At 45.7% G+C, this 26,903-nt stretch overlaps 1 protein-coding gene across 6 annotated transcripts in view; it reads left to right on the top strand.

Moving 5' to 3' along the window:
• The first annotated feature begins 1,842 nt into the window (after positions 1-1,842).
• Positions 1,843-26,903, top strand: part of Cd44 (CD44 molecule (Indian blood group)) — an 85,684-nt gene continuing 60,623 nt past the window's right edge. The window contains exon 1 of one of the 6 annotated variants that reach the window (XM_037205044.1): positions 1,843-2,078. In XM_037205044.1, coding sequence (XP_037060939.1) covers positions 2,006-2,078 — 73 coding nt within the window. In that variant the 5' untranslated portion in view covers positions 1,843-2,005. The remainder of the gene's footprint in view (positions 2,079-26,903) is intronic. The other 5 variants (XM_037205045.1, XM_037205046.1, XM_037205047.1 and 2 more) reach the window with 5 other exon arrangements.

Here is a 26,903-nt window from a genome sequence, read left to right as displayed (position 1 = left end):
CACATAAGCCACATATATTCTTCTATTCTCTGCTAGATAACTTGTAGTACCTAACACAATGGAATGTTGTGTATTATGTATGTGATGCATAGATGTTAAACTGTGTAATGAAAACAAATAATGAAAAGCAAAATGCTTGTAGTTACTTGGAATGAAATGCAATTCTTATGAATATTTTAATCTATAGATGCAAAAGACTGGCTGAATTATTTTCTAAGCATTGTGACAGTTATCAATTGTGTATGTGTATTTATGCCATGACATACATGTGAAGGGAAGAAGACTACTTGCGTGAGTCACCATGTGGTTTCTAAGGATGGAACTTGGGTCACATGCTTGGTATTAAGCACATTACCACTGAGCCATCTTTCCAGTTCTAGCTGTATTTTACAGTATATTTCTTCTTGTAGGCAGCAGCTGGCTTGTGACTGTAAGCTAGTGCCTGGGAGCAAACCAGGTTTGGTTTATCTTGCTACCCTTGGGCACTTGTTACATGTTTGATGAAAAAATGGACAGACAGGTGACTGGGTGTATTTCTCTCATTTTTTTTCACTTTCTTTCAATAAATTCCAAAATATCTCTTTCCCTCAGAAATTCTGGCATGATTCCTCCAGGGTTCTGCCACAGGCATGTTTTCCATGTATCTCATTCGGCAAGAAGTCCACTCAGCTTTACTTTCAGTCATTCACATTAAAAACAAACACTGCTTTTGATGGCCAAATTGTAACTCACAGCACATTAGAGAAGACAGGGAATTGTGATTTAAAATACGATTTTTCCTGTTTTCAACCTTGAAATGTCTCCCTTGAAGAAAATGGCCATTGTACATCCTTCTCTGAGATTTATCAGGTAAGACATAAGGGGGGGGTATTAAAGTTTGTAGAGGAGGAGCATAGATGCAAACAAGAAAGAAATGGTGAATGCGTGAGTAGATATGAGGATAGATACAATTATGGAAGGGGAGTGTGTACATACATCAGCATGTTGGAGGATGAAGTGGGAATATGATGGAGGGATGTGAGCTTAGGAGAGCTGGGAAAAGATTTCTGGAATGGTGGATGAAAAGTTGTACAGATGAATGAATGTAAGAATTGGTAGACAGAGTATGGCTAGGTTAGCGCATATATAGGAAGATGGATGGACAGGGGAATGGATGGATGGATGTGTGAGTCCTAGGAGGACGTAGGAATTGGCAAATTAGTAGATATTTGAGAGCATGAAAGAAGTGCGTTGGTGGGTAGGTGGAAGGATAGTGGTACCATCCTGGGAAAGGAGGATGGATGAGTCGAGTCAGATGGGATTCCCAGAGCTGGCCATCACTAGGTCTCTCTGAGCAAAGATCCACTGAGCATTTTGGACTTCTCTCAGAGGGAAGAGGAATGGGCACTCCCACAAATTCCCCTCTTTCCAATCCCCACCCTGTCCTGGAAGGCACCATCCTTCCAACGGGATCTTCTTCTGGTCTCAGCTCCTCCCTAAGATATGCCCAGCTTCCTGGGAAACCCAGACAGTCATTCCCAAGCCAGGTTCCCAGAAGTTTAGCGGCAAAGGAGAGGCCTGAGGCTGGACTCAGAGGAGTGAGGTCACAGGACCCAGTCATACTCCTTGTCGCAGGCAATGCTCCCAAAAGGCAGGGGGGCTCGCCAGAGAAGGAAACCTGTGGAGTTTCCTGGCGGGTGGGACGTGGGCAGACAGGGGCAGCAGTAATTCTCAGCTGCCAGGGAGAGCAGGGCTTAGAAGCAGCCGCGAAAGCAGGCTGGTGTGTCTTTAAACCTCCGTTGGCTGCTTAGTCACAGCCCCCCTCGCTTTGGGTGTGTCCTTCGCGCGCTCCCTCCCTCTTAGGTCACTCTTTCAAAGCCTGGAATAAAAACCGCAGCCAACTTCCGAGGCGGTCTCATTGCCCAGCGGCCCCCAGCCTGTGACAGGTTCCATTCATCCTCCTTGCCCCTCTCCGCGCGACCCTCTTTAAGAGGCGACTAGATCCCTCGGTTCCATCCCGCACACCATGGACAAGTTTTGGTGGCAAGCAGCTTGGGGACTCTGCCTCCTGCAGCTGAGCCTGGGGCAGCAGCAGATCGGTGAGTGGCCCCTAACCGGGGCGGCGGGATGTGAACGTCGAGTGTGGGAGGACTCCCCAGGATGCCCCCGGGTTGGATCGTCCCAGGAGGGAATACAGTGAAGTGGGTTCAGCAAAGCAAAGCTGGGTTTTGGGGCTATGCTGTTGGAGAGAGTTTGTTCGTGGGAAGCGCCGCTTTGGTGAAAGGAAAAGAGAAAGGGAGAAGAAAGTTAGCTGGGCAGGTTGCCCACCGCAGATTTTGGGCGAGGTCGCTGGCGCTTGAGGGAGCACATGGCGCAAAAGTAACTGTACTCTCGGATGCACGCTGCTGGTGTCCGGACTAACAGGCTCTGGTGCCCTAAGGCTCCCCCAGCACCGCTGGGCTTGCCGTGGGCGGCAGAGCAGAGCCGGGGACTGGGGCAGAACTGGAGCCGGGACCTGTTGAGCAGTCCTCAAGGTGGCCACAGAGTTGCAAGCCAAAGAGCTGGCAATGAGCTTTTCGGAAAGGAGCCCCGGAAAGCTGAAGTGAGTCCCAGACTTAGACTGGTTTTCCGGACCCTTACCGTCTGATTTGATCACCAGCTGCTTTAGCTTGTGGGAGCTCGAACCGGTTCTGTCTCGAGGCTCTGAGCGCCCAAGAGGTTCCAGCCTGGGCCAAGGAGGACACATAACAGAAGCAATGATTAGACCAGTGTCCAGTGCTTGCAGCCCCCTGGTTCTGCCAGTCTGGGCAAAGTCAGAGGGCAACACGGTTCAGACTCCCTGCCTGGCAGCTTCAGAGCAAGAGGGGACCTGTATCAGGGTAACACACGAACTTGAGTGAAGAGACCTTAATATCCCATCTAAATAAGGTTGGTGACTTTGGTGGCTGTGGCAGGGAGGAGTTGGGGTCAGGTATTCAGTATGGCTCAATTCCAAGCATTCCTGTCCTTTGTCTATATATGAACAGATAATTCCACGATGGCTTTGTTTAGCACCAGCACGGTTGAGTTTTCTTTTAAGAAGTGCCAGCTAGGTCGTTAAGCCAACTCAGCCTACAGTGAGTTCCTCTCCGCAAGAATTTATTAAACCCAGTTGGGTGGGGGTGGTCAACTTGGGTGTTTTACACATGCTAGATGGAGATCATAAATTTTGAATTCTGATGCAGAAGTAATGCAAATAATAATAAGAATAGCAACATGACTCTGTTGCTGTACCCCATTTACCGTACCCCTTTACTGTGCCAGGCTCTGTGCTAGGTATTTTACCCAGGCTATCATATTTTTATCCTCATGGTGATTAAGTGAGAAGTGTCCACTATCAAACACGTTTTGTTTTTAACAGTAGGGAAACAGCGGCTGGGAGAGGGTAGGTGATTTCTAGTATTCACATAGCAAGGGTGTGAACTCTGGTTCATTAAGTTCCATAGCTTAGGCTGTCATGAGATATCTGAATGTATGTGCTGGACAAAGCCAATAAGACTTCAGGGGAAAGAGGCGTTCTGGCCAGTGGAGGCGTTCAAAGGGAACCAGAGCTCCAAGGGGCCCTTGGAAAGCAGAAACATCCAGGATGGATGGGGGAAGGGCAGGGAGAGCCCTGGACCTGGCCTCTGAGGAGAGGAGAAAGGTTCAACACCCACATCTTTGGCTGTGGCTGAGGAATTGAGTGCCTGTATTTTTCCTAGCCTGTCCCAGGGCTATTCTAAAAAGTCTACTCCTAGGTCTTTGGTTCCCTTCTGACCCCTGGGGGAGTCAGGTCTGAGAGATCAGCAGGTCCTCTCCTTCCTTGGGGTTTTCACCTTCCTGTTGTATACTGTGGCACCAGGAGAAGCAGGGTGGAGAGCCAGTCAGTAGTAGTGACCGCCTGGGTCTGGCTTTCATGCCCTTGTAAAGTGGTTGGAAAGGAACTGAGACTCGGAAATGAGATGTGACTTAGAGGATGTGGGCCTGGGTAGGCAGAGGGGAAGGAGAAAGGGCGGAGAAGAGAGGCATTACAGTTGCCCCACTCTGGGAGCGACTGGTTTTGGAAGATGAGGAAGCTTTGAAAGCAGACAAAGTTTCAGAGGGCAGGAATGGAGTGACAGGAGAGCCTGTCTGAGGTTGTATCAGAAGTCAAAAAGAAGTGTCCCTAGAGAGGCAAGCAGCGCTGGGTATCCTGTGCATCAGGGAGAAACGGCTGGGTGGAAGGCAGAGGGAAGGCGTCTCCATAAGCGCGTGTCCTTTCCTCCATAGCCAGAGAGCATCGCTAGGAAATTACACCTCCATTGTTGAGAAAGAGGGGAGCATCTGAGAGTCTTGGGGCTTAGGGGCAGCCGGCGTCTTTCTGCTGACTCAGAACATTCTGGAATCCTCTTTCCACTGGCAGTTAGAGCCCTGGCTGAGTCTTCCCATTTGAAGAAATAAGGAAGCAAGCTCCATCCTGGCTGAAGTTAGTCTTGATTCATTCGGTTATTCCCCGGCACACATAAGGACATCTACTTCTTCCCAAAGCAGTGATGAGTTGATGTGGCGGAGACGCTGGCAGCTGAGGGAAAAGTTTCTATTTTCTGCCAACTTCCCCCCTACACAGGAGGGGACACTGGAACACATGAAATTCCTGGTCTATGACAGATCTCCTCCCATTCATTCCAGAAAAATGCCCTGATTCACTGTCATAGACTCAGAGATGGGGACTTTAAAGATCATTTAGGGGGAAAAAAAAACCCTCCTTTTTCCCAAGAGGAAGCAGACCATGGGAGACAGGGATTGGTGATTCCCCCACTATGTTAGGGTATGAGGACACTCCTGAAACACTCTATTCTCTGGAGGACTGAAGGGGTCCCACCCTCTCCTCTGCAGAGCTGAGGAGGAGGGTGTGGCCAGTTGGGGGTGTGGCATAACATTGTTTTAGCACCTTCAGTACTACCCAACACACTCACCACAGTCCTATATTTTATGGTTCAATATACCCAGCTTGATATACCCAATGATCATTTGAATAATGATCATTGTATCTTCCCCTAAAGGAAATTGATGTTCAAGACAGGTCTGATGCCTCCTGAGCATCACTGAAAAGGTAGGAGTACCCCATTTTAAAATCATGGCATGTTGCTATTGCCACTTAGCATATGAAGTCCTTAAGATGCACCCCCCCACTGCTCAGATTCAGTTGGAGTTTAGCGGTAGGTTTTCTTACATAGCCTTGCAATAGCCACGCCCATTAGCACTTTCCTAACACCATTTTCTTGATAAAGATATAGAAGCTCAGAGATAATGGGACTCACCCAAGGACACAGGGGTAGAATTGGGGTGCCCCATCATCTAATATCACCCATCACAACCTTTGGAGGATTCCGGAAATAGTGTGTTGTCTCTCACTGTTCCTGTTCCCTGTAGTCCGCAGGGTGATCATAAACAGCTTCTCCTGCCACCCTCCTCCAGCAGACTGTAGATTCGTGGCAGCTCTCTGCCTTACCCTCCTCTGTCCCTTTCCCCGGACTCAGCCACAGCTGTCAGAGACGCCAACCTAGTTATTTATTGCTGGAATAAGTCAGTTCCTTTATCAGAGGCCGGTTGCCCCTTTAGACATGCTCTCGTTTGTAGGTTTGGCAAAAAACAGGAGAGGTTGCTCCTTGCCTAAGAGACAAGTCAGGGCAATATCCTCTGCCTGCAAATTAAGAAAGGCCCCGCAGACGCTCTCATGATTCCCCCACAGACATTTCAGATGCAGTGACCCTTTGAGAACCATTGCTATGTACTCTTTGGATGGTTATCTATACCCCATTTGAGGGGAAGTCTTGAAATCCCAGGCAGTGGGTTGACACGGGTTTCTAGAGAAGTCACAGATCTTGAACCAAAATCTACTGAGAACCTCCAGGAGGCACGTGGCCACCCAAGTGGGTAGACTCGGCTCCACTAATGAACAGGAGGTGGTGGGAGGAGAGATGGCTTCCCCAACAGCCTGTCCTGGGGCCGGGGACAAGGTATGAGCTGCCGTCCTCTTTCCCCAGTACCTCCATTTTAGCAACCCCACCCAGAGCGTAAGAGGGAAATGATTCTTGTGAAAGAGTGAGCAGGAGCAGGTGGCAGCAGCTTCCTGGCCCCGCGGAGTTTTCAAAGGGGATCTTCGCCACTTCACAGAGAAGTTCTGGGGGTTTGCACAACCAGGAGCCGATGACTCAATTTTCTTGGTGCCTCTGCTTGAATGAGAACACAAGTTGTTGTTGTTTGTTTGTTTGTTTTGTTTTTTTTAGGAGGGCCTTAAACTTGAGCCCCACTTTCCCCTCACTGAGCAGGTTGACATTTTTCTTAAACATATACTCCCGGGGCCAGTGTGGAACTCAGTGACCGAGGATTTGCCTAGTATGCATACTAGCTCCAAACTGACCGGCCAGGGTCTGGGTAGCCAGGGCCATTCGGGAGGAATGGGAAGAGTTCCTCTGCTATCAGCTTTCTGCAGGCCCATGGACTCCCCTAATGTCAAGGATTGTATCTCAACCATCTTTGTGGCCCAATACCCCAGTGTTGGCCCACAATGAGGGCCAGAAGTGTTGAACTGCAATAATATCTCAAATAGAGAACAACGAGTTTCATGTATAGAGGCATGCTGACCGACACACTGAATGTGCAGATCTGTTTACGTGTATGTGTTATAGGTGTCACCTGTGACAGCATGCTGATGGCCCTGTTGCCACCCTGCACAGGGTGAGGAGAAGGCTCGGCTGGCCAACTGCTTCCAGCAGGGCTTATACTGTTGTTTTCCCAAGCAGAGAGTCTGCCTGCCTGTGGCTTTGGTGGCTACTGGCCGTGGGGCCGGTGTAAGGACAGGGTTAGTGAGTGGCCGGGTGACAAGGGGGTGGGGTGCTGACACCAAACCCACACTTAAACCTCAAAATGAAACACTGTCCAGTAACGGCTGGCTTTGGGAGTTGCTGGCCTGAGACTTGAGTTCTTGGGGAAGAGGCCCACACAGCCTCTGACCCACACTTGCTTCTGGCAGGTGGCAGCAAGCAGGGAGAGAGACAAAAACACTTCCCAGAAGATTCTGGTATCTTCTGTGGCCTGCTATCCAAACCGACACCACTACTCCCCCAAAGTGGCTAATCTGCAGGAAGCCTGGCAGCTAACAGGACACCCTATCTGCTTCCTTTGCATAGAGCTTGCCCAGTACAATGTTGCTCACAACGGAGGCAGGTCCGGCTTCCCCTTGGACCACCTTACCACCAATGCTCAGAGAGCCAAACACAGAGATGAGGGGACGATATTGTGGGGGCTAGACTCACTGAGCCAAAAACTCCACAAGGTTGGGGTGCATCAGCTGCCTGGGTGTGCCCTCCTGAGGCAAGTGTCCCTCCTTTGTGCAAGTGTGTGCAGACAGATTCTAAGTGGGTGGGGACGGCTTGAGTCACCAAGGAGGAGATTTGCAAAACTCATGTCCCAAGAACCTTCCTCAAGTTCTCAGCTTCTGAAAGTAAAGGTTAATTGCAACATCCCAGGAGGAAGGACTCAGTCACAGGAGCAGTGATTTTGAGCATCCGTACCTTTGACAATGGCTGCAAGTTCATGCTTTTTGGGAGTTCTTACACCTTTTGTATTTGCTTTTTTTGGTGGCTAATTATAGGTTTCTGAAATATTGTTTACCAATGTTAATAGTCATAATAAACAACTGACGTTCTCTTTGTTTTCTTTATACTAACTTGTTTAAATTATACACCAATCTCATGAAAAATAGTTCTTTTATTACCCCCTTTTCACTTATGAGGTAACTAGGCACAGACTTTAAGTAAATGGGCAAAGGCCATATGGTTGTAAAGTGAGGGAGCTGAGATTCAAACCCAGGTCATGTGAGTACAGGTACCCAAAGTCCAGAAGAGAGTGCCAGATTCCCTGGATCTGGAGTTACTGCCAACTGTAAGCCCCCTGATATGGTGTGGGGAACTGAACTCTGGTCTTCTGGAAGAGCAGACAGCTCTCTTACCCACTGAGGTATCTCTCTAGGCCCTTGCCTTTCATTTTAAAACATGATGACAGAGGAGAGGACTCAACTTGCAAAAAATGAAAGGGAAAAGATCATGTAATGAAAAATTTTCCCCATTCACCCTCTGAGTGGCTCACTTATTCTAATACCTGAACAGGAGTCTAGTCCCTTCTTTGTGGTGAAGTGCTGGGGAGAATGATGTAGACCTGGTGAGGTAAATTAATGGATGGTGATAGGGGTATTTGTCCAGATCACTTCATGGTTTCTCACCTGGGTGAAGGTGGACTTTGATGACTGATATTTTTTCGTCATCTAACACTGTGGCTTGTGGTTAAAGAAAACTGAGGTGAGGAAAAAATGGATAGAAACGAAACACTTAACTCCTTGCTTAAGAGCCTTTGAGTCCAGGTCTTCACTCTCCAAACTGGAGCTGATGGGGAAGGGAGGAAACTGAGAAAGGAATGTGCCAGGACCTAGGTTTACACATCTGGGGCACTGAGTACTTAGCTCATAGTAGCCCTTCTTCCCCGCTCCACGGCACACCAGGTGACCTGGAATCTGCGTGGTGCAGTGGGTGAACATCACTCAGGGAATAGGATCCTTTTCTCTGGGTGCCTCTGGCTGAGAAACAAGCCATCCAGGATGAGAAGATGTGAAGCCCTTTGGGCACATGTGACTGGGTCTGTAGGAAGGCCTGTGGGCCTTTTAGCCTCCTGACAGGAACTCAGTCAGGATTCCCCATCTGTTTCAATGCGTGCATCTCTTTACTAGCTATTAAGCAGGTCTGCAGTGCCTTCCAAAAGCACCCTCCTCCAGTCACAAGCTAGGCAGCACTGTTCCTTACTTCATTTTTTAAAGAATAATAGTGAAGCCTTTTTGCAAGTGTTCTTATTAGAATAACCAATGCACGAGGGAGAAAAGAGTGGTTGCATGCAGCTGGCACTTGCCCTTGGCCTTGACAGTCATTTCTCTATAATCCTAACCCATCCCTGTAGGTTCCAAAAGCATCAAATAAGTATGTCAGGCACAAATGTTGCCAGAGATGACTGTACTCTCCCCGTCCAAAAAGCTAAGTCTAACAGAGATGAGTTCCAACTTGAAGCCTACAGAGGACTATTTGCATAGTCATTTATGTAGCTTCCAGAGAGTTGTAGAGTCTCCCCACTGGCCAAGGGAGGACATGGGCTCAGGAAAGCCCAAAGAGTACTGGTGAAGCATGCATGGATGAGGTTTGGAGAGGACATCTGCCAACAGTTTGTCTTTGCTTTGGATTCTCTGTGTTGGGACTACTCAATTTCATGATACCTTAGAGGTCAAGCTCATCCATTTAGACACTCCAAAGTGCAATTACTCTCGTCTATTGCTCACTAGTTGAACCTCCTGATCATTCATTAAAAATCACTAGGAGTGTTGGCTTAGTCAGTAAAATGCTTGCCTTGAAAACACAAGGCTCTAAGCTAAATCATCAGCTCCCATGTTAAAAACCGGGAGTGGCAGTGTGCATTTGTAGTTCCAATGCCAGGGAGATGGGAAGATCTCTGGAGGTCTTGGGGCAGCCAACCAAGCCTATTTGACAAGTTCTAGGTCAGTGGGAGATCCTCTCTCCAAAAATCATCGAAGACCACTTCTAAGAAATGACATGAGGTTGTCCTCCTGCCTCCATGTACACCTGAACACACGTATACAGTACATGGATGTACAACATACACAAAACAATAAAGACTTGATTAAAAATAAGCAGAAGAGATGCTTTTGAGTTGTGGTTGTGTATCTTCAAAGCTCCTGATTAAAAACTCCTGGCTTATGAACGTTTCTGCATATTTATAGCTCTCAGCTATTGGCATATTTCCCCAACTATAGTAAGCTCTCATTAAATATTTAGACAGTTAACTGAATAAAATTTCTGGACTTAATCTGGAAGAAATCATCATCATTAACTATTTGAGATCTTTGTAAGTTCTGGCTATCTTATTTTCAGCTTTGCCTTTTCTTTTCAGTCTATAGAAAACATTTTCCTCCCTAGTGTTCTTTGAAGCAAATCTCAAACTCCTCGAAGTTTCTTTTCTGGTCACCCTCTTCATCTTAAGTGGATCTTTCTTCAGGTTTGATGTGTCAAGCAAGGCAAGGAGGTTTAAAAGCCCATTAGGCCTCTTGATTTCCTTTAGGTCTGGCTACTTCTGTGACTCAGACCTTACCTTAAAATCTGACCTTGTAATAGCGAACTTCCAGCATCAAAATCCTGTTCTCAGCAACACTCTAAGAAAAGATGTTGGCTTTTTGATCCCTATGTTAAAAATGTGTCGTGGGGGTGGAGAGAATGAGTGCCGTTCCTTCCCATCGATGATTTCCAGATCAAGGAGTTGCTCCTTATAACCAGACATTTGTTGTTGAGATAAAGAGCTTGCTTTTGGGGAGGACGGTGTCTAAGACTCTGTGGTTGGGAAACAAGAGAGATTTTGGTCCATTCTCTCTCTGTCACACAAGAGAAGGGTGAGCTCAGGCAGCTGTGCCCAGAACAAGATTCAGCTCATGTGTTCTAAAGTTTCACAGCATACAGAAGCACCCTCAGTATAGAAACAATTCTTCCATTTTGTTCTTCTCTGTTACTAATTCACTATACAATGTTTCGCCACCACTTTCCTCTATTTTTTCTATATGTGGAAGTAGAGAGTACGACTCTAGATGATCTCCACAGTCCTTTACTGGACTCCTATGCTGTAAATTCATCTCTCTGAGTTCCCTGATATGCATGCTTCATAAAATTTAGGGAAACAATAACAATACTATAATACTATAGTATACAGTACCAAAAATGTGGTGCCCAGTGTAGACTAAATGTCAGAAGTGAATTATTAATCCATAGCAGAAACAAGCACAATGACCCAGTTGCACTTCATAGACACCAGCAGGCAAAAGGGACTCCTAGGGACTCCATCAAATTCTCCCTCCTTCTTGGAAGTGGGCAGATGCAGCAGTCCAGGGCAGAGAAGTTAATAATGCCTTCCAGTCACACAGCGTCCACTGCAGAGAACCAGCTCTGGAGTCATGGGCAGGATTTCGAAGGAAACACTCCTTGCTTCAAGTGATAATTCAAACAACAGTATACCAAAGGTCTTGGAAATCCAACTTCTGAAGAGAAGAAACAACGATGTCCTTTACTGTCAAAGCTTTGTGAGCATCCTGGATTTCTCAACCTCCCTAAAGAAATCTTTACAGCACGTTAGTGCAAAATGATCCATGCCCTCAGTGAAAGCATCCACTATAATATATGTATATATTGGCTGCAACGATGGCTCAGAGGTTAAGAGCAGTGGTTGAACCAGAGGACCCAGGTTCTATTCCCAGCAGCCACATGGCAGTTCTCAACTGTCTGTAGTTCTAGTTCCAAGGGCTCTGACACTTTCTTCTGGCCTCGGAGGGTACTAAGCTCAGGCATGGCACATAGACATACATGCAGGCAAAGCACTCATATACATAAAGATGATGATAATACCATATATGTACACATTACATATATTATACATGTATATAATATATAAACTTAAGAAAGGCACTGTACAATGCAGGCCAGTGAGATGATGAGTTTACTGTTTCTACCAAGAGATTCCTAGATCCTTGTTAAATTTCTCTTCTTATCAATCCAGAGAAATTCTTGCTTGGTGTGGGGAAAACAAGAAATCACAAATATGGTGTTACTGTGGAGGTTTTCAAAGTTGGTCAGAAACTGAATACCCTGTCTGCTTCCAGCCCTCTACCTGTCCCTCTGAAGGTCGTCAGTCAGGCTGCAATCCTTTCTGCTTGTCCCCGCATCATACTCACCTGGAATCCACCAACCACTGGTTGAAATAAAATCCCAGCGAGGTTCATGCCTCATGTCATATTCACGCCCTTAGCTGTTGACTATGGCCCCGCTGGCTGCAATTCCAACCAGTCACACAGAAGTTGTGTTACTCTAGGAGAAGTGAGAACCCCCCTGCGGCCAGCAGATGGCCTTCTCCTTGGTCACAGAATGACTGTGGGCATGGTCCTTCCTTCATCATTGCTTCCGTTTCCTGAATTGTGTGACCAACAACTGGAAAGGAGGGAGGAGGGAGGTGGGTTTTCCTCAGACATCTGCACATTAGTAGAAGAGCTAAACAAGATGGCGGCGTATCACTGAGTGGTGATCAGGAAAAGCAAAACCTGTCCCTGAGCTGCGGGTGTGTAGAAAGGTCTCGGGCAATTAGAAGATGTGAGTGTGGCAGGAGAAAGAACACGGAGAAATGAGAGCCAAAGAAGGTAAAACATGAGCAAAACAGCATGGAGAAAAGTACAACTTCATTGGAGTTAAAGGGGTCAGCTGTCTGTGTGAGACAGTTCACATTGAAGGGATGAGATGCAACAGCTTCCAGATAGCAGGGTAACCATGGCATTGTGTAGAAAGAAGGTCTAACTGCCTTAGAGACTCAGAGGAAGCCCTCAACCCTGTGAGACAGGGTTGACAGCATTTGGAACAAGGTGAACTCCAATGTGGTCGTGAGAACTTTAATATCTTTCCCTGGTTTGGAGAGTGGCAATTCAAGTGACTCCCAAACAAGTCCTCTGGCATCAGTAACAGGTTGATTTCTGCTCGTGTGACATTTATTACTGATCAATAGAGGCTGCCTTGGGTGCCATGTTTAAAAGCCTAATCTTTATACAAAGAATGCTGTGATCTATTAGTGATGTCTGCCATGGACAAAATACAAAGCACTTGGCTCCCTCCTGTCACACCAATGTCACCAGACTAGAGCACCAGACTTTTCTAGTTTATGTTTGTGAAAGTCATAAGTGGAATCCTCTGGGAGTTTAGCCACTCTTGAGTCTAGATGAGGAGCCATACTGGTGACCCCATCCCCCGCCCCCCCTTCTAGAACAGTATAAAAATAGTCTTTTACCCAGAGGACAGGTTCAGTCACTTGTGCCTTCTCTTTTGATTCATACTCATTCTGTTTTCCCATCACCCCATGTCAAGTCAGATGCTTGAAGCCAGGAATCTCCTGTTTGAACCAAGGCCAGACTTCCTGGCAAAGGGCCCTTTCTTCACATCACCTCCATCTGCAAACTGAGAAGACAAAAAAAAAAAAAAAAAAAAGGTGATGCCTCACCCATGAGGGTGATAGGAGAAATAACTGGCTAATGGGAAGAAAGCCTTTGAAGATGAAAGGGTTGTACATGCATGTTAATTACAACTTTTATCAGCCCTGGAGCCTCTGCATTCTCAGCTGCCACTGGGTTCTCCTCTGTGCTTCCCAAATGTAAAACAGCAGCCACATTCCACAGACTGGCCCAGCTCATGGCATCCAAGTCAAGAAAGCTGAATTCTAAGCTCAGGCTAGCCAACCCACTCTGGCCACTCAAGTTTCCCACTACTTATCCCCAAGGGAAAAAGTAGGCTCACTACCTGGGAAGCTAAGATAAGATAGAACCAAGGTATAAACAAAAGGCTCCATGGAGAGTCTACTAGAAATAGCCCCTGGGTAAGATTAGGACACTCTGCTCTAATTCCCAACCTGTGAAAGCCGAATTGTGCGACCTTGGGCTATTGGCTTTATCTGTCTAATGCTGCGGTATACTGTGTGAACCGCCCAGGATAATAATCCCTCTGCCTCCCCTTGACCTCTGCACCTTTGCTTGCTGGAGTGAAAGTAGGTTTGTTTTTGGTTTTTTTCCCCTGGTCAGGCTGAAGCTCGTGAATAAAACTACAGGGTGCTATTATTACCTGGGTTAACTTTCACCTTCATCTGTGTCTCCTGTTGCTGGTTGACCCCAATAGTTGAAACTATATTCATTGGAATGTTCACCAATCTTCTCAGAGCTTGCACCCCCTTCTTATCTAAGAGGGCTCCGTATTGGCTCAGGCGTCTTAGGTATGCCATTTCCCGAGGCATGAGAATGCATCCAGGCTGGCACAGAGGACTGAGCTGTTCTACACAGATGAGTCTTGATTCTTTTGGTGGGGTAACTCAATCACAGCCCTGGAGACAGGTGGGATGGTTATTGTGTGATTTTCTAGCACTGAGAGTCAGCTTGGAAGGTGCCAGCTGAACTGGATCCCCACAGTAGCACCAAAATATGACTCCTAAGATGGAGAAATGGAGAACGAGGAGAAAGAATCTAAGAGAGAAATTACTGTGGCCTAGGCACTACAAGTCAAAGATACTACCATGTCAGAAGGAAGTGTTGGAAGTATATAGCCCCTTGTCTTATTTGACATCTAAAGGAAGGAAACCTCAAGGCTTCAAGTGACTTGCCCAAGGTCACATAAGTAGTTAGTTAAACTCAGGTCTTCTGATTCCTAGACAGGTCTTTTTTCATTTCTCCTCTTTGAAATAGTAGAGGAGTTACTTAGCACTGAACGACTAACCGAGAAGACCTAGACTGTAAACAGGGAGGCAGCCAAAGGAACAGTGTATTAGTGGCACAACAGGGAACAGTATAGGTGACTATACTCTTTGGGGACCATGTGTTGCATTAGAGCTGTGCACTTCCTTGTTTGTCTTATGTGGTGTTCTTTGGATCTTTTCTGACTTATGGGACAACTGGAACAAAAGACCCAGAGCAACCTAGCCTGACCTTTGGGATTCTGAGTGGAGTCAATGGTCATATGTTCCATGGGTTGAGTCAACAAGATGTGTGAAACAATAATGTCTGTGAGCCACTGAGGATGTAACTTGAGATGAGGAGCACAACTGGAACCAACAGTGTGTCTGGGATATAGACACCAAACAAAAAATGAGCCCTTATTTAATTACACGTGTCCTGTGTTATGAAAGAGATGCCCACAATCTAGTGAAGGCATATAGTAAAGGGATCCTATCCGGTCCAAGCCTCTTGAGCCCCATAAACTGACCAGCATTAACTGTGCTTGCAGCATCCCCTGTTCTTTGAGGTACCTTATTTGTTGGATTTCTCAGAACCCCACTAGCTCTGTGTGAAAAACACAGTCTGATGGGTGTGGTCAAAGTTCCCCTTTGTGTTATCAGCCAAACCGAGCCCCACTTTGGCTGCCTCACTCCTGGGTTGTGTAAAAGAACAAGAAATGTAAGCTCTCCAGACAGCAAAGCTTCTTGGTAATCATGTCTGCTCTGCAATGGACCGTGGCGGAAGAGAATCATGGGAATCTATGAAGTGACTTGAACTTTCAGCAGCATGTGCCAGGGTGGCAAAGGAAGTCAAATTTGGAGAAGCAGAAGGTGCCACATAGTGTAGCAATAGGGAAATTCATAATTCACTTTCAGGTTGTGATGTTAAGCCTGAGTGTATGATTAAAACTTTTTTGATAGCATATGTGTTTGAGATGGCATGATGAGTGACTTCCAGTGGTCATGCAGGTACATCTTTTGTGTTCAGACAAGAGGAACAGCTATGCACTCTGGGTATGAATGTCAACCCATTTGGCAACAGGGTCCTCGCTGCTTTCTCTTCTTGGTAATTGCTAACTCATTTAAGATGACAGGAGTAGATTCTTTCAGAATGGTGACAGGGATGCAATGAGAGAACATTCAAATGCAAACACAGGTGATGGTAAAAAATATTTACCAAATGGTATAGGCAGCAGCTGCTCCAAATGGTCTACTGTCAGCAACCATGTCTGTTACAAGAGAGAAAAGTGAAGGGTATCTGCTCCATCATGATGATAACATCCTCTCTTATTCAGATGTATCTCCGTTGGCAGGTGAGATAAGGGTGAAGTTACAACTATCACAACCCACCAGAAGCTCTACCCTATGGAGGCAGCAAACCACATGCTTGTTATCCACCACCTGCATCTGGGTCCACACTTGTCAGTGCATCTCAGTGAGTGACAGAACAATCAGCACTCACAGAATAGCTCCTCCCACAGTAAGAAATGTGGGGATAGATGATTTCAGGAGCTCAGGGATGTTGCCAAGACCCATGGCACTCTCTTTCTACCTTTGCACCCTCCTATTCTCATTGTCCCTAACAGCAGTCAGTCTTCCTCATGCTGCCCAACTGACATCTGCAGTTCCAAGCATGAAAACTATTCCAGTGTCCACCAGCAGAAGGGATGCTTTCTTCACAAGTGTCTCTCATTTAAAATGCAGAAATGCCTTTCCCAGAGGGCTTTGATGGACTCCTCTTTCATTGGACGAATGGGATCACATGACTGTCAAGGAGCACTCAGGCCACAGTGATTGACTTAAGCCAATCATGATCCATCCATTGGAGATGGGAGTCTGGTCCTTCCCTCTCCAGCACAAGTTCTAGCTTTCTATGCAAATTTGAGTTCAGTTAGATCTATACTGCCATCGTTAACAATGTCTGCTATGATGTGTAAGGCCCCAGAAAGTGTCTATCAATCTGGTAGAAGTGTGGTTTGAGACTCAATATGGGATGAAACAAAGAAACAAAGACAATTTCCTGTTTTTCTGAGCCACACCCATCAGGATTTTCAGAGAAGCTGCACATGGCTAGGCCTTATGGAAGACTCATTACAATTTGAAGCTCACTGGGTCTATGTGTTTTCTGATCCCAGTAGCTAAAAATGTATCCTTTCTTTTCGCCATAAAAAGAAAAACCATTGAGAAATAACCTTAAACTTGTTATAATTTCTAAGAGATAGCTTCTGGGCTCATCTTTTGCATGCTTGAGCACCTTATTACTGGAAACTCATGACTTGCGACCCATCTTAGCACTGCTGGAGCTGCCTCCACTCATGAAGACCACTTCTCTGCAGTGGTCCATTAAAAGAGAATTATCCTGACCTTGGATGAGCATCTCTTCCTGTAAGTTCTGAGATGATGACCCCCAAGGGAGATGGCAGGCTTCCCCCTTCTATTACATTTTTCCATTGGGGTGTTTTAATGTGTGTGAAGTGTTTTCAGCTCCATTATCTAGTCTAGTATTCACATTAACTTTGTGGTTAGCATTATTACACTTTTTTTCTAACCATAGCAAAGTTTTAATGCTTTTTCCCAAGTTCACTACAAGTCAAGGTCAGAGTTAAGTGGTGTACTTTGAGTATAAGAATCCTAGACAATTCCTTCTGAGCTCGTGTCTGTGTCTCCATACTACATGAGCACCCATGGGTCCCTGACTTAGCTTTAGAGAGTCTGGAACTGACTACTAAATTTTATACTACTATTGTTCTGTCACCAGTGGGAGGGACCCTTCCAACTAGTTTCTTTGAGTTCAATGATCAAGGGTTCAATAAATTAACCTTTTAATATACCAGAGAACAGACAGAGGGGTTTTTTCAGGATTACCCCTGCCCCAGTGCATTTAGCTTATGAGATGAACATCCTAAGAGAGGCCATCAGGATTTTTAAAAATTTGACTGTTCCATACATGTGTGTAATGATTTTGAGTCATTTTTACTCCCGTCCCCTGTCCCCTTCTTTCATCCCCATTCTATCTTCTACTGAAGTCTTTCTTCTTCCTAATGGATTCCCTCTTGCTCTCAAGTTCGTTTTTGTGTGTGACCTGCTGGGTTTAGTTACAGTTGCTTACATGAGCATGGTTGGGAAGTGATTTACTGGGACATCAGCAACTTGTCAGTGGCTACAGCACTGAAGAAAGTGACTCCCTGTCTCCTAGCAACCACTGACTGCCGACAGTTTCTTAGGGAGGGCTGGGGCCACATTATCATCTCCTCTCTCCATGATGAAATGCTGGCAGGCCCAGTCTTGTGCAGGAGGTTATCACAGCCACAGTGAGTTAATGAGAGTTACAGCCCCATCATGTCCAAGATGTCTTTTTCAGCACATACTGAAATACATACATACCCATCCCCCAGCTCTTACATTCTTCCCTTCCTGTGGTGATTTTCCATTCCTTTTTGACCACCTAAATAAAGTTCAAGGATTTATGACCCTATCCAAGGATGTTTAAAGATGGACCTCATAGATAGTTTTGTACTAAGGAAGGAGGCTAGGTTTTTCTCTAGTGATGGAGCTAGAGGAAATGGGTTTTCTTGAGCCAGCATGACTTCTGCTTTACTTTGAGGTGAATTTCCTGACTGTGCACCTTGCAGAACTTCATTCAGCTTGGTTAATTAGTTCTTAACTCATCCTTTAGTACTCAGTGGACACTACATTCAGCAGGGACCTTGCAGAGCAAAGGCTTGCTGCTAGAATCAGTCTTGAATCCTACCACACCTTGTGTTTCTATCGTGACTCATTGTGCTGTGGGGTTGACTTGTCTATTGTCTGGCTTCTCCACTGGGCCATAACTTCTGTTGGGATTGTGACCCTATGTGCCTTGTTTATTTGTCCTGACCCCAGAAGCACAGTGCCCAGCATGTAGAATCATTGGAAGAATCCTTGGTGAATGAATGAGGTTGGAACTAGAATTCCCTTCTCGGAAGGCTTGTGATTCACTTTAGTATTGGAGAGGTTTGGGTGAGATAATGGTTAGACATGGTGAAGTTAAATTTGAAGTTCAATTTTTGAAAAAAAAAAACTCTATTATCTATCTTGCTATGAGTTTACCTCCATATCTGTCTATCAGTCGCATATCTCTTTGTATTGTTTATCTTTTGCCTCTATTTCTAAGTCTATTGCTTATCAATTAATAGCATCTCTTTAAACCATTGTCATATTCTCTGTCTCCCTGTCTCTGTCTCTCTCTCACACACATACATACACACATATGCATACACAAGTGCTTATGTGTAGGAAGCTCATCTCTCTCCAACCTTCTTTTTTCTGGCTATCTGTCACCCTAATTCTATCAGTCCTCTCATGGGTGGCATCATTCAAGAGAGTCTCTTCTGTGGTTTTCTGCAAGGGTACCAACTGGGGATCTGAATGTGTGCAGACTTAGAATGGATGTGAAAGACAGAGAAGAAGCATTCTTCTTCCAGAAACAGGGCAGTTGGGGTGAGGTTTGTAGCAGAAAACTGTGGATACTCCAGGCCAGTCTTGGTGGAGCAGAAAGAGAAGTCCCCAAGGGTTGTCTTCAGGGAAGCCTTTGGAACAGTTCTCTCTCCTTTCAAACAAGTACATTAGGGAACCCCCAGGCTTCCTTCAGTGGCTCTCTCATGGTTAGGGAAAAGTGCCCTATTAAGAGTGTGAGCTTCCTATTTCTGCTTTGGAGTGTTACAGTCATCAGCCACCTCTGGATTCCACATTGTTTGCATTGTTGAAAACTTTGGAAAACTCATCTGGTTTTTCCAAACAAGTTTCCCAGACCCTCTGGAAGACGTTCAGAAACAGGCCCCAGCTTCAATCAGGTGACCATGAAGCAATGTCTCTTAAAGCCAGGCGTTTTGTCTTTTTCTAAAAGCTGGAACAGAAAATGTTTACTCCAGACCACATAGTTAAGTCTGGACTGTCAGGATCATCCGGTGTCATGTATATTCAGAAAGCAATGTGGGTCCTGGCGTCATGGCTGGGTTCGAGTCCTGCCACATACCAATTATGCCGCCTTAAGTGATCACTTACCTTCTTTGTACCTCGTTTTTCTCTTCTCTGAAACAGAATTTTAATTCCTATGGCTTAAGGATTGATGTGATGCTGTACACGGAGCTCTTGATAGAATTTCTGGCATGGAACAAGCATTCAACAGTAATAATTATGATCATTGTTATGATCCTAAGGATCCTAGGCCTCTCTCTTCCCCCATTCAGTCCTAACTGTGCTCCTGGAACATTTGAGGAACACTTCCAACCGCCCTGGGAAAAATTTTTATTCCCTTTCTGAGCACAACGTTAGCCAATGACTTCTCATTTCATTTGGTGAGGTCAGTACCTCAGAGTGCTGACGTCTGCATGGGCTTACTGGAACACTTTCTGGGCAGATGAAGCAGCCTGTGAAGTTCCGGGAACCTTGGCTGTAGCTGGTGAAAGCGAAGTGGAAAGCACACTTTGGGTCCTGTCTTTACTTGCAAAATTACAGTCAATCTCGCTGGCTGCTTGTCTCAGCAGGATCAGCCTTTCCTGCCTCTTGTTCGTCCAGTTGGTGGTGGGGCTGGAGGAGGAGTGGCATTTGCGTGTGTGTGTGTGTGTGTGTGTGTGTGTGTGTGTGTGTGTGTGTGTGTAGTGTGAGCATGGGATGGGAGCATGCTTGTGTACAGGTGTGCATGTCGAGGGGTTGATGCCTGCATGTCTTTATCTTCCTCTGTCTTCCTGCTTTGAGACAAGGTCCCTTAGGAAACAAAATCTCTGGCGACTTCCAGAGATTTCCCCCCCCCCATTCTCCCTCCTCAACATTGGGGTTACAGGCACAGGCCTCCCTCCTCACATCTTAGTGGATGTTGGAAGTCTGATCTCAGTTTCTCATGTTTGTGTGGCAACCGCTTTACCTACTGAGCCATCTCCAAGCCCTGGAAATGCTTCTTTGCAGTGTTCTGTGGTCTCCAAGCACAGAGGAGCCTTTAGGGGGTGGTTTAATGCGATAGCTTCCTCCGCTGGAGTTTCTCAGGGCCCACACCCTTCCCACAAGTCCCAGCTTGGGGGCCAGTTTCTGAGTGCATAAAGTCAGTGCCTACTTGTCTGTCATTGGGATGTTCAATTCTTTCACCTCCAAAAATACCTGTAATTGCCTCTAACTGCTTAGTTCTGCTCTCCTCCAAAAGCCACTCCCAGCCACACCCCAAAAAATGAGCAAGGCTTTTGCACCTTTTAATAAGAGTATTTGTATTTGAGTCAACTTCCCATCTTCCTTTTAGTTCACGAGAGTTTGGCTCAATTATTTTAGACTCTTGTTTGTAATGAAACAACAGATTCTCAAAGCAAAGATGACTTTCCATTGTATAAAGACATAATAGATTCAGAGCTCATAGTTTTCCTTGGTATCTGGGGGAGTCAAGGCCAGTTGCTTGAGTTTTTCTCTTTGTGTTGGGAAAGGACATTTACTGAGCAGGTACTATGGTCTACTTCTTTGCTGGCAATTTGTATTCATTTATTTATTGTCTTATACCCATCTATTTTTATGAGTAAATACGTACTAAATAAACAAGTGACAAAATTTCATCAGAGCCCAAAGAGTCTGAGAAGTGGAGGCTCATGGGTAGGAATTGCTTATTTAAGATGTCTTAGATCCTATGGGCCTGGGTTAGCATCTAATTCCCAGTTGCCTTCCTGCTCCAACACTATCCCACCAGGTTCCATTCCACTCTGTGGGGTTAACTCTATTCTTCTGCTCTCAGGACTCAGAAGCCTAGAAAACCCAAGGTCTCTTTCTTGTCTTCGAAGAATTTAGATTAAAAAAAAAATTCCCCACTGGATCTTTGAGTCAAGAGGCCCATTTCAACAACTCAGAAAGACTGCTAAGGAAGAAAGAAGAGAATGGGAGTTTCCTCCTTTTTCTCGGAGACAATGAGGCCTCTAAGACCACCAGAGTCTAGGGAGCCAGCCCAGGGTGGGGACAGTTCCTCATTGTTCCCGATGAGCAGCTCCTTAGGCCAGGATTGCCCCAGGACTGAAGAATAGTTTGCATTGGCCCTGAATCCCGAAATTCACTGCAGAGAATTCTGGGGATGTTTGTGGTAATTCAGGAAGATTCTCTCTAAGGAAATTAGCGACTTTGTTGTGTTTCTCGTAATTGAAACCATTCTTTGCCTGCAGCTCCATTGATGGGTGGACTCTGCGCCCTGTGTGCAGAAGGTTTCATTTGCTGCAATTCGAGAACAGGATGCTGTTCATGCTATCTTTTTGTTTTGTCTGCTCTTTTTCACTCGGCTGGCCAGTCCACCCTGCTTGAAATATTCATTACACCCTAGCTGTCCAAGATAGCAGAGCAAAATGCCACTACCCAGCAGGCAAGAAAGAGCCACCCAGGTCCCTGGAGCATTGGGAACATTACGAAGAAGAGGGCTGGGTTGGAACCTAGAGATCCTGGACTCCACCCACTTCTTTGATGAAAACACTAAGGTCTAGAGAGCTGAAATGATGCTTCAAGTACTCACAGCTTATCAGTAAGGAGACAAGCGCTGAGCTCCATGTCACATTATTGCGTCCCTCCACTAAACCAAGGAGGCATTTATTTGGTGCCACACTCTACGTCCACCACTGTGGATATAAAGATAAATGAAGCTGGCCCCAATGGGACCCAGGCTAATTGGATGGGCAGATTTCTTCCCAGTATGATGTTCTTTATATAAACTATTTGGACCTCTCTAATTTGCCAGATCAATTCAGTTGTATCCATCCATCCATCCATCCATCCATCCATCCATCCATCCATCTACCTACCTATCTATTTTTGTCCTCTTTCTATGTAATTTTTTTATCCATAATCTCTCACTCATCGTTTGAATTATAAGAAGCCACATATCTGGGTAGCCAGGGTCCATGTCCTGGTTCCTAATCAACTTGAGGGCTGGGGGGTCTTTGGCTTTAATCAAGGATATAGTGACTGATCAAAGTAAGTTGGCATAAGAGGTCCCTTTACCTCTAGGCTTCTTTGAAGACACCTTAATCTTTGAGATACTGGCCAGTAGCTACCAAGTACTTTGCCAAGTGCTGTAGCTGTGTTTCTTCACTTCATCCTTCAAAGCACTCCATGAGGAAAGCATTACCTTCACTTTACCGATGAAGAACCCGAGGCTTAAAGGTTCAATATTCCCTGCATACCGTAGCTGCTGAGAGCAGGGCCCCACTTCAGGACAATGACCTGTCTGCTATGCTCTTACATCTCACATGGGTAAATTCCTGACATTTCCAAGTACCAGGAATTAAAGTAAAACTGGCACAGATGACCAGAGTCACACTGTTGGGCTACTCTGGAACCCTGCATTGCCTTGGATTTCTGGCTAAGATTGACAAGGGACAGATACAGCCCTACGTCCCCAATCCTGTAACCAGCTTACGATCCAAATGGGATGGCTTGTCCTCAAAGCCAGAACTTTCGGTTGTCACATGCTTACCTTCCAAGTCTCTCTTGTCTGCATTACGGAGTCCAAATTCTAGGGCCATCTCCTCTTGAACTCGGGAAGGCAAAGATGAATTCCAAATTTAGTTTAATCTGGGGATGGGGTAGGGGAGGGATTTCCTTTCGTCAAGTGTATTACATTTCTCATGGCTGCGGCAGAAAGAGAGTTGAAGGAAAGAGGATTTCCTCTGACTTGTGGTTAAGGAGGGTCCAGACCACTATGACAGGGGAAGCGTGACAGAGTGTGTGGTGGCTGGAATGTGCAGCTCAGGCTCTTCACATTTGGGAAGAAAAGAGGGAACAGAGAATTCTGGCATTCCTTTCACTGTTTTCATTTAGTCCAGAACCCCAGCCCATGGGATGGTGCCAGCCAAGATCAGGGTGGGTAAAGCTTCTCTGGAAAAACCTCCCAGGCATCCCCAGAAGGGTGTCTCCCAGGTGACTCCAAGTCCAGTCAGGTTGACAATGGAGATTAGTCATCATTCCAGGTGTCAGATCCCATCCAAATTCAACAAACAAACAGAAGCCCCTGGTTTCCTAGGAGACTGAGCTGAAGACCACTGATAACCCACCATTGCAGCCCCACCGCTGTGTCATGCAATGCCTTCTTTTGTTTTCTCTGGGGCACTATTGGTACCTGAAACTGCCTCATCCATAGGTTAGTGGCTTATCTGTTCGCTGTCTGTTCCTCATACACACTTTGATGGCAGGGATTTGTCCTTATCTCCGGCACTCAGGATCATAGCTGGCACATATATCCATATTTTATGGATGGTCCTCTGAGTCAACACCTTTCACCACGCCCTTATTACAGGATGGTGAGTTCTTTGGGAGGTACAGATTTTATCCCAAGTGGCAATTTGCTCTCACCCAGAACTTTCTAGAGCTCTCTGTAGTGAAAGAAGAGGCCCTTGGCAGGTGTGCCCCCTTGTCATATTGAATGGTCATTTATTTGAAGGGAAATCAACACCTTCTTTTCTTTTGACAACTTGATAGAGGGGTTATTTGCATCTTCCTGTGTTTCCAGACCTGTGGGTCTTCGCATGAGCCATATCCCTTAATAGCGGGAAGTTATGTTTGGCCCACTCTGTGTGAGCATGTAACAAGTGCTCAAGATTCTTGTCTAAACCCTGTGGCTTGACTTGGCTGTAAAAGCTTATTAGAAATGAGTTCTGGGAGCTTGGCATTGGGACTGGTGTTGCTGTCACAAATGTAGTTTTCGAGGTTGAAAGCGCAGGAAGAAGTGTGAATTACAACCCCTTGGTTTACTGGGTGATTGGAAAAGTCCTAATCCTGGGAATCTTTCATCCCAGAACTTAAAACTCTCCCCACGGAGCAGCCTCTGTTTTACAATGTTTGTGTGTTCAAAGGTGTCTGAAGAGTGAACAGCAGCCAGGCTCTTGTATAGGGACAGACATCTCCACACACACCCCTCTCTGCCTGTTCACTTTAGCGCCCAGCACAAAAAGAGAAAATGAGAAAAGGGAGATAGCAAGTTTGAAATGTGACCTGATAATTTCTGTGCCTTCAACTTTGGAATTGGTGGGGACCTAGAACTCTGCCTATTCGTTACACTGCTTTGTTGTTGCAAATACATATTTTTATAGCTATGTGACTTTACTGTTTGATATACTTGGAGGCAGTGAAAAAGTAATCTAAAGGCATAAATCTTGTTTTGTATGTTTGGTTTGAGGTGAGGTCTTTCTGCATAGCCCAGAACTCATTATAATTCCCAACTGTGCTGGCTAGTTTTATGTCAATTTGACACAGCTAGAGTTATTTGAGAGGCGTGAACCCCAATTGAGAAAATGCCTTCATAATATCAGACTGTAGAGAAGCCTGCAGTACATTTTCTTAATTAGTGATTGATGAGGGAGAGCCCAACCCATTATGGGTGAGACCATTCCTGAGCTGACGGCATCTGCCTCCAGGTTCCTACATGGCTAGAGTTCCTGCCTTGACTTCTCTCAATGGGCTGTGACTCAGGATCTGTAGGCCAAATAAACCCTGTCCTCTCCAAGTTGCTTTTGTCGTGGTGTTTTCATTATAGCAATAGTAACCCTAACTAAGACACCATCTTAGCCTCTGGAGTTGTTCCAGCTTAACCTACCTTATTGGTTATACAGTGAGCTACAGATAAAGGGCTGCTTGCAGATAAGTGTTAAGATTTATGTGAAACTTAATTTTATTCCCAAATTCATTCAGATAAAGCTTTTGAGTAACAGGCAGAGGTTACTGGAGGTGGAGAGCTAGTAGTCACTAGAGTATGGCTGTCTTGAGTCCTCCTGTGAACTAAAGTGACAATGTGGAGGGACGGACTGATAGTATCAACCTAAGTAAGATCTGAACTAGGTGGGTTTTTGTTTGTTTGTTTGTTGATGGTTTTTTTTGGGGGGAGGGGATCATGGCGGAGTAGAGGTCTTGACCTGCTTACTACTCCAGCCAAGAAGAAATCCAATCTCTAAGATTTTCCTTTTCATGCAGGTCCCTAAAAGGTCCACCTTGTTTAGGCACAGATCTCTGCCTCTTAAGTCCCAGTGCAGTGCAGATTTCTGTATGAAATTATCTAAGTTTAGGGGAGAAAGTAGTAATTAGCTCCCATCCGCCAACTCCATTTGCATGGAATTAGAATATGGAGTCCATGGTCTCCAAACTGTCTAGGAAGAGACATGACTCCACTTCTTACCTGGGACTTCTGGAAACCAGAGGGCAGCAGTAAGAGACAGTGGCTGCTATAACAAGGCAGGAAGGAGTTTGCTTGACCCCTAATGGTGCCACCTTGAGCAGGGTGCTTAACTTCTCAGCCCCTGTTTTGTCATTTGCTGTCTGCATAAAGGCTTGTGATGGTCACGACACTCATCTCACAGGACTGCTGTGAGGGGCACACCACGTGCCCGCTGTGTCAGCACAGCTGAGAAGACCAGCCAAGGGCTCGGCTGGAGTTATTGGAGCCAGAGTTCCCCAGCCTACTCTGCCCTACGGTTGGTTTGCATCTTAAGTGTGAATCTCCACGTCCCAAGTAGGCAGCTGTGGCTTTCACAAGCTGAGTCTCGGCATTACTGGCCCGGCTTCTAGCTTTTGCCACTTTCATAATAAGATGTTGGGCTAGTTGTACCTCACTTACCTCTCAGATGAGGAAGGTCATTTATTCAACCTACAGAGGTTGTTCAGAGAGTCCCGTGACGCAGACTATTTCGGACATCTGGGCTACCATCCCACATAGAGTAGCATTCTGGAATCTTTGCACTTTCACTGGAAAAGAGACAGATAAAAGGCAGGACATTCAAAATAGGAACTACCCTTGACTGTAGCTGTAGGTTGTAGCTGAGCTTTGTAGGAACTGGTAGAGGTCATTACATCCTCTTCTAGATGACTCCATCTTGAAGGATAATAAGCCTTAGTTCAGTCACTGGGTCTTCAAATTCCGTCAGGCCCACATTTTACCCAGCCACAGCCATGGTAGATTATACAGAGAGTTCTGATTTTGCTATTTCCTCTCTGCAAGGTCAATTCATGGTGACCTTTATAGAGGACTTTAAGTTGGAAGGTACTTTTATGTTTCATACAAGGGGAGAAATACAAGTTATAAAATACGATGTCTATTATTTCTAAAGCATTTTTTTGCATGATGTATTTTATGTGGGACAACCTTGGAGCTTCAAGACCCTGTTAACTGCTCACTGCCTGTTTCTATAGACATCATTTGGGGTGACCCATTTTCCTGGCACATTTTCATTTTAAGACTGACCAAATGATGATTATCATTTAATGACTGGCCTTTACCACAGACTTTTCCAGACTGGTTTAGATATTGCCTCAGGGAGTTTTGGGAGTGTCTGGGTACTGGGGTGGGGATGAACAGCAGCAGATTCAGGCTCTAGGTCTACCTCAAAGCACTCAGTCTAGCCCCACTCAAGCAACTGTATTTTCACTTGTCTGATCCATCATGATTTTTACGAAGACATCATGGCAGTCAAGGGAAAAAGTTGAACACCACTTCTCTATGACTGCTAGTGTTGACCCTCTTTGCCCTGGTATTGACCCAAAGCAAAGGGCAA

This window comes from Peromyscus leucopus, chromosome 4, assembly GCF_004664715.2.
Source record: "Peromyscus leucopus breed LL Stock chromosome 4, UCI_PerLeu_2.1, whole genome shotgun sequence".
NCBI lineage: Eukaryota > Metazoa > Chordata > Mammalia > Rodentia > Cricetidae > Peromyscus > Peromyscus leucopus.
Note: the sequence above shows the minus strand (reverse complement) of the source record. Positions and strands in the feature narration are given on the sequence as shown.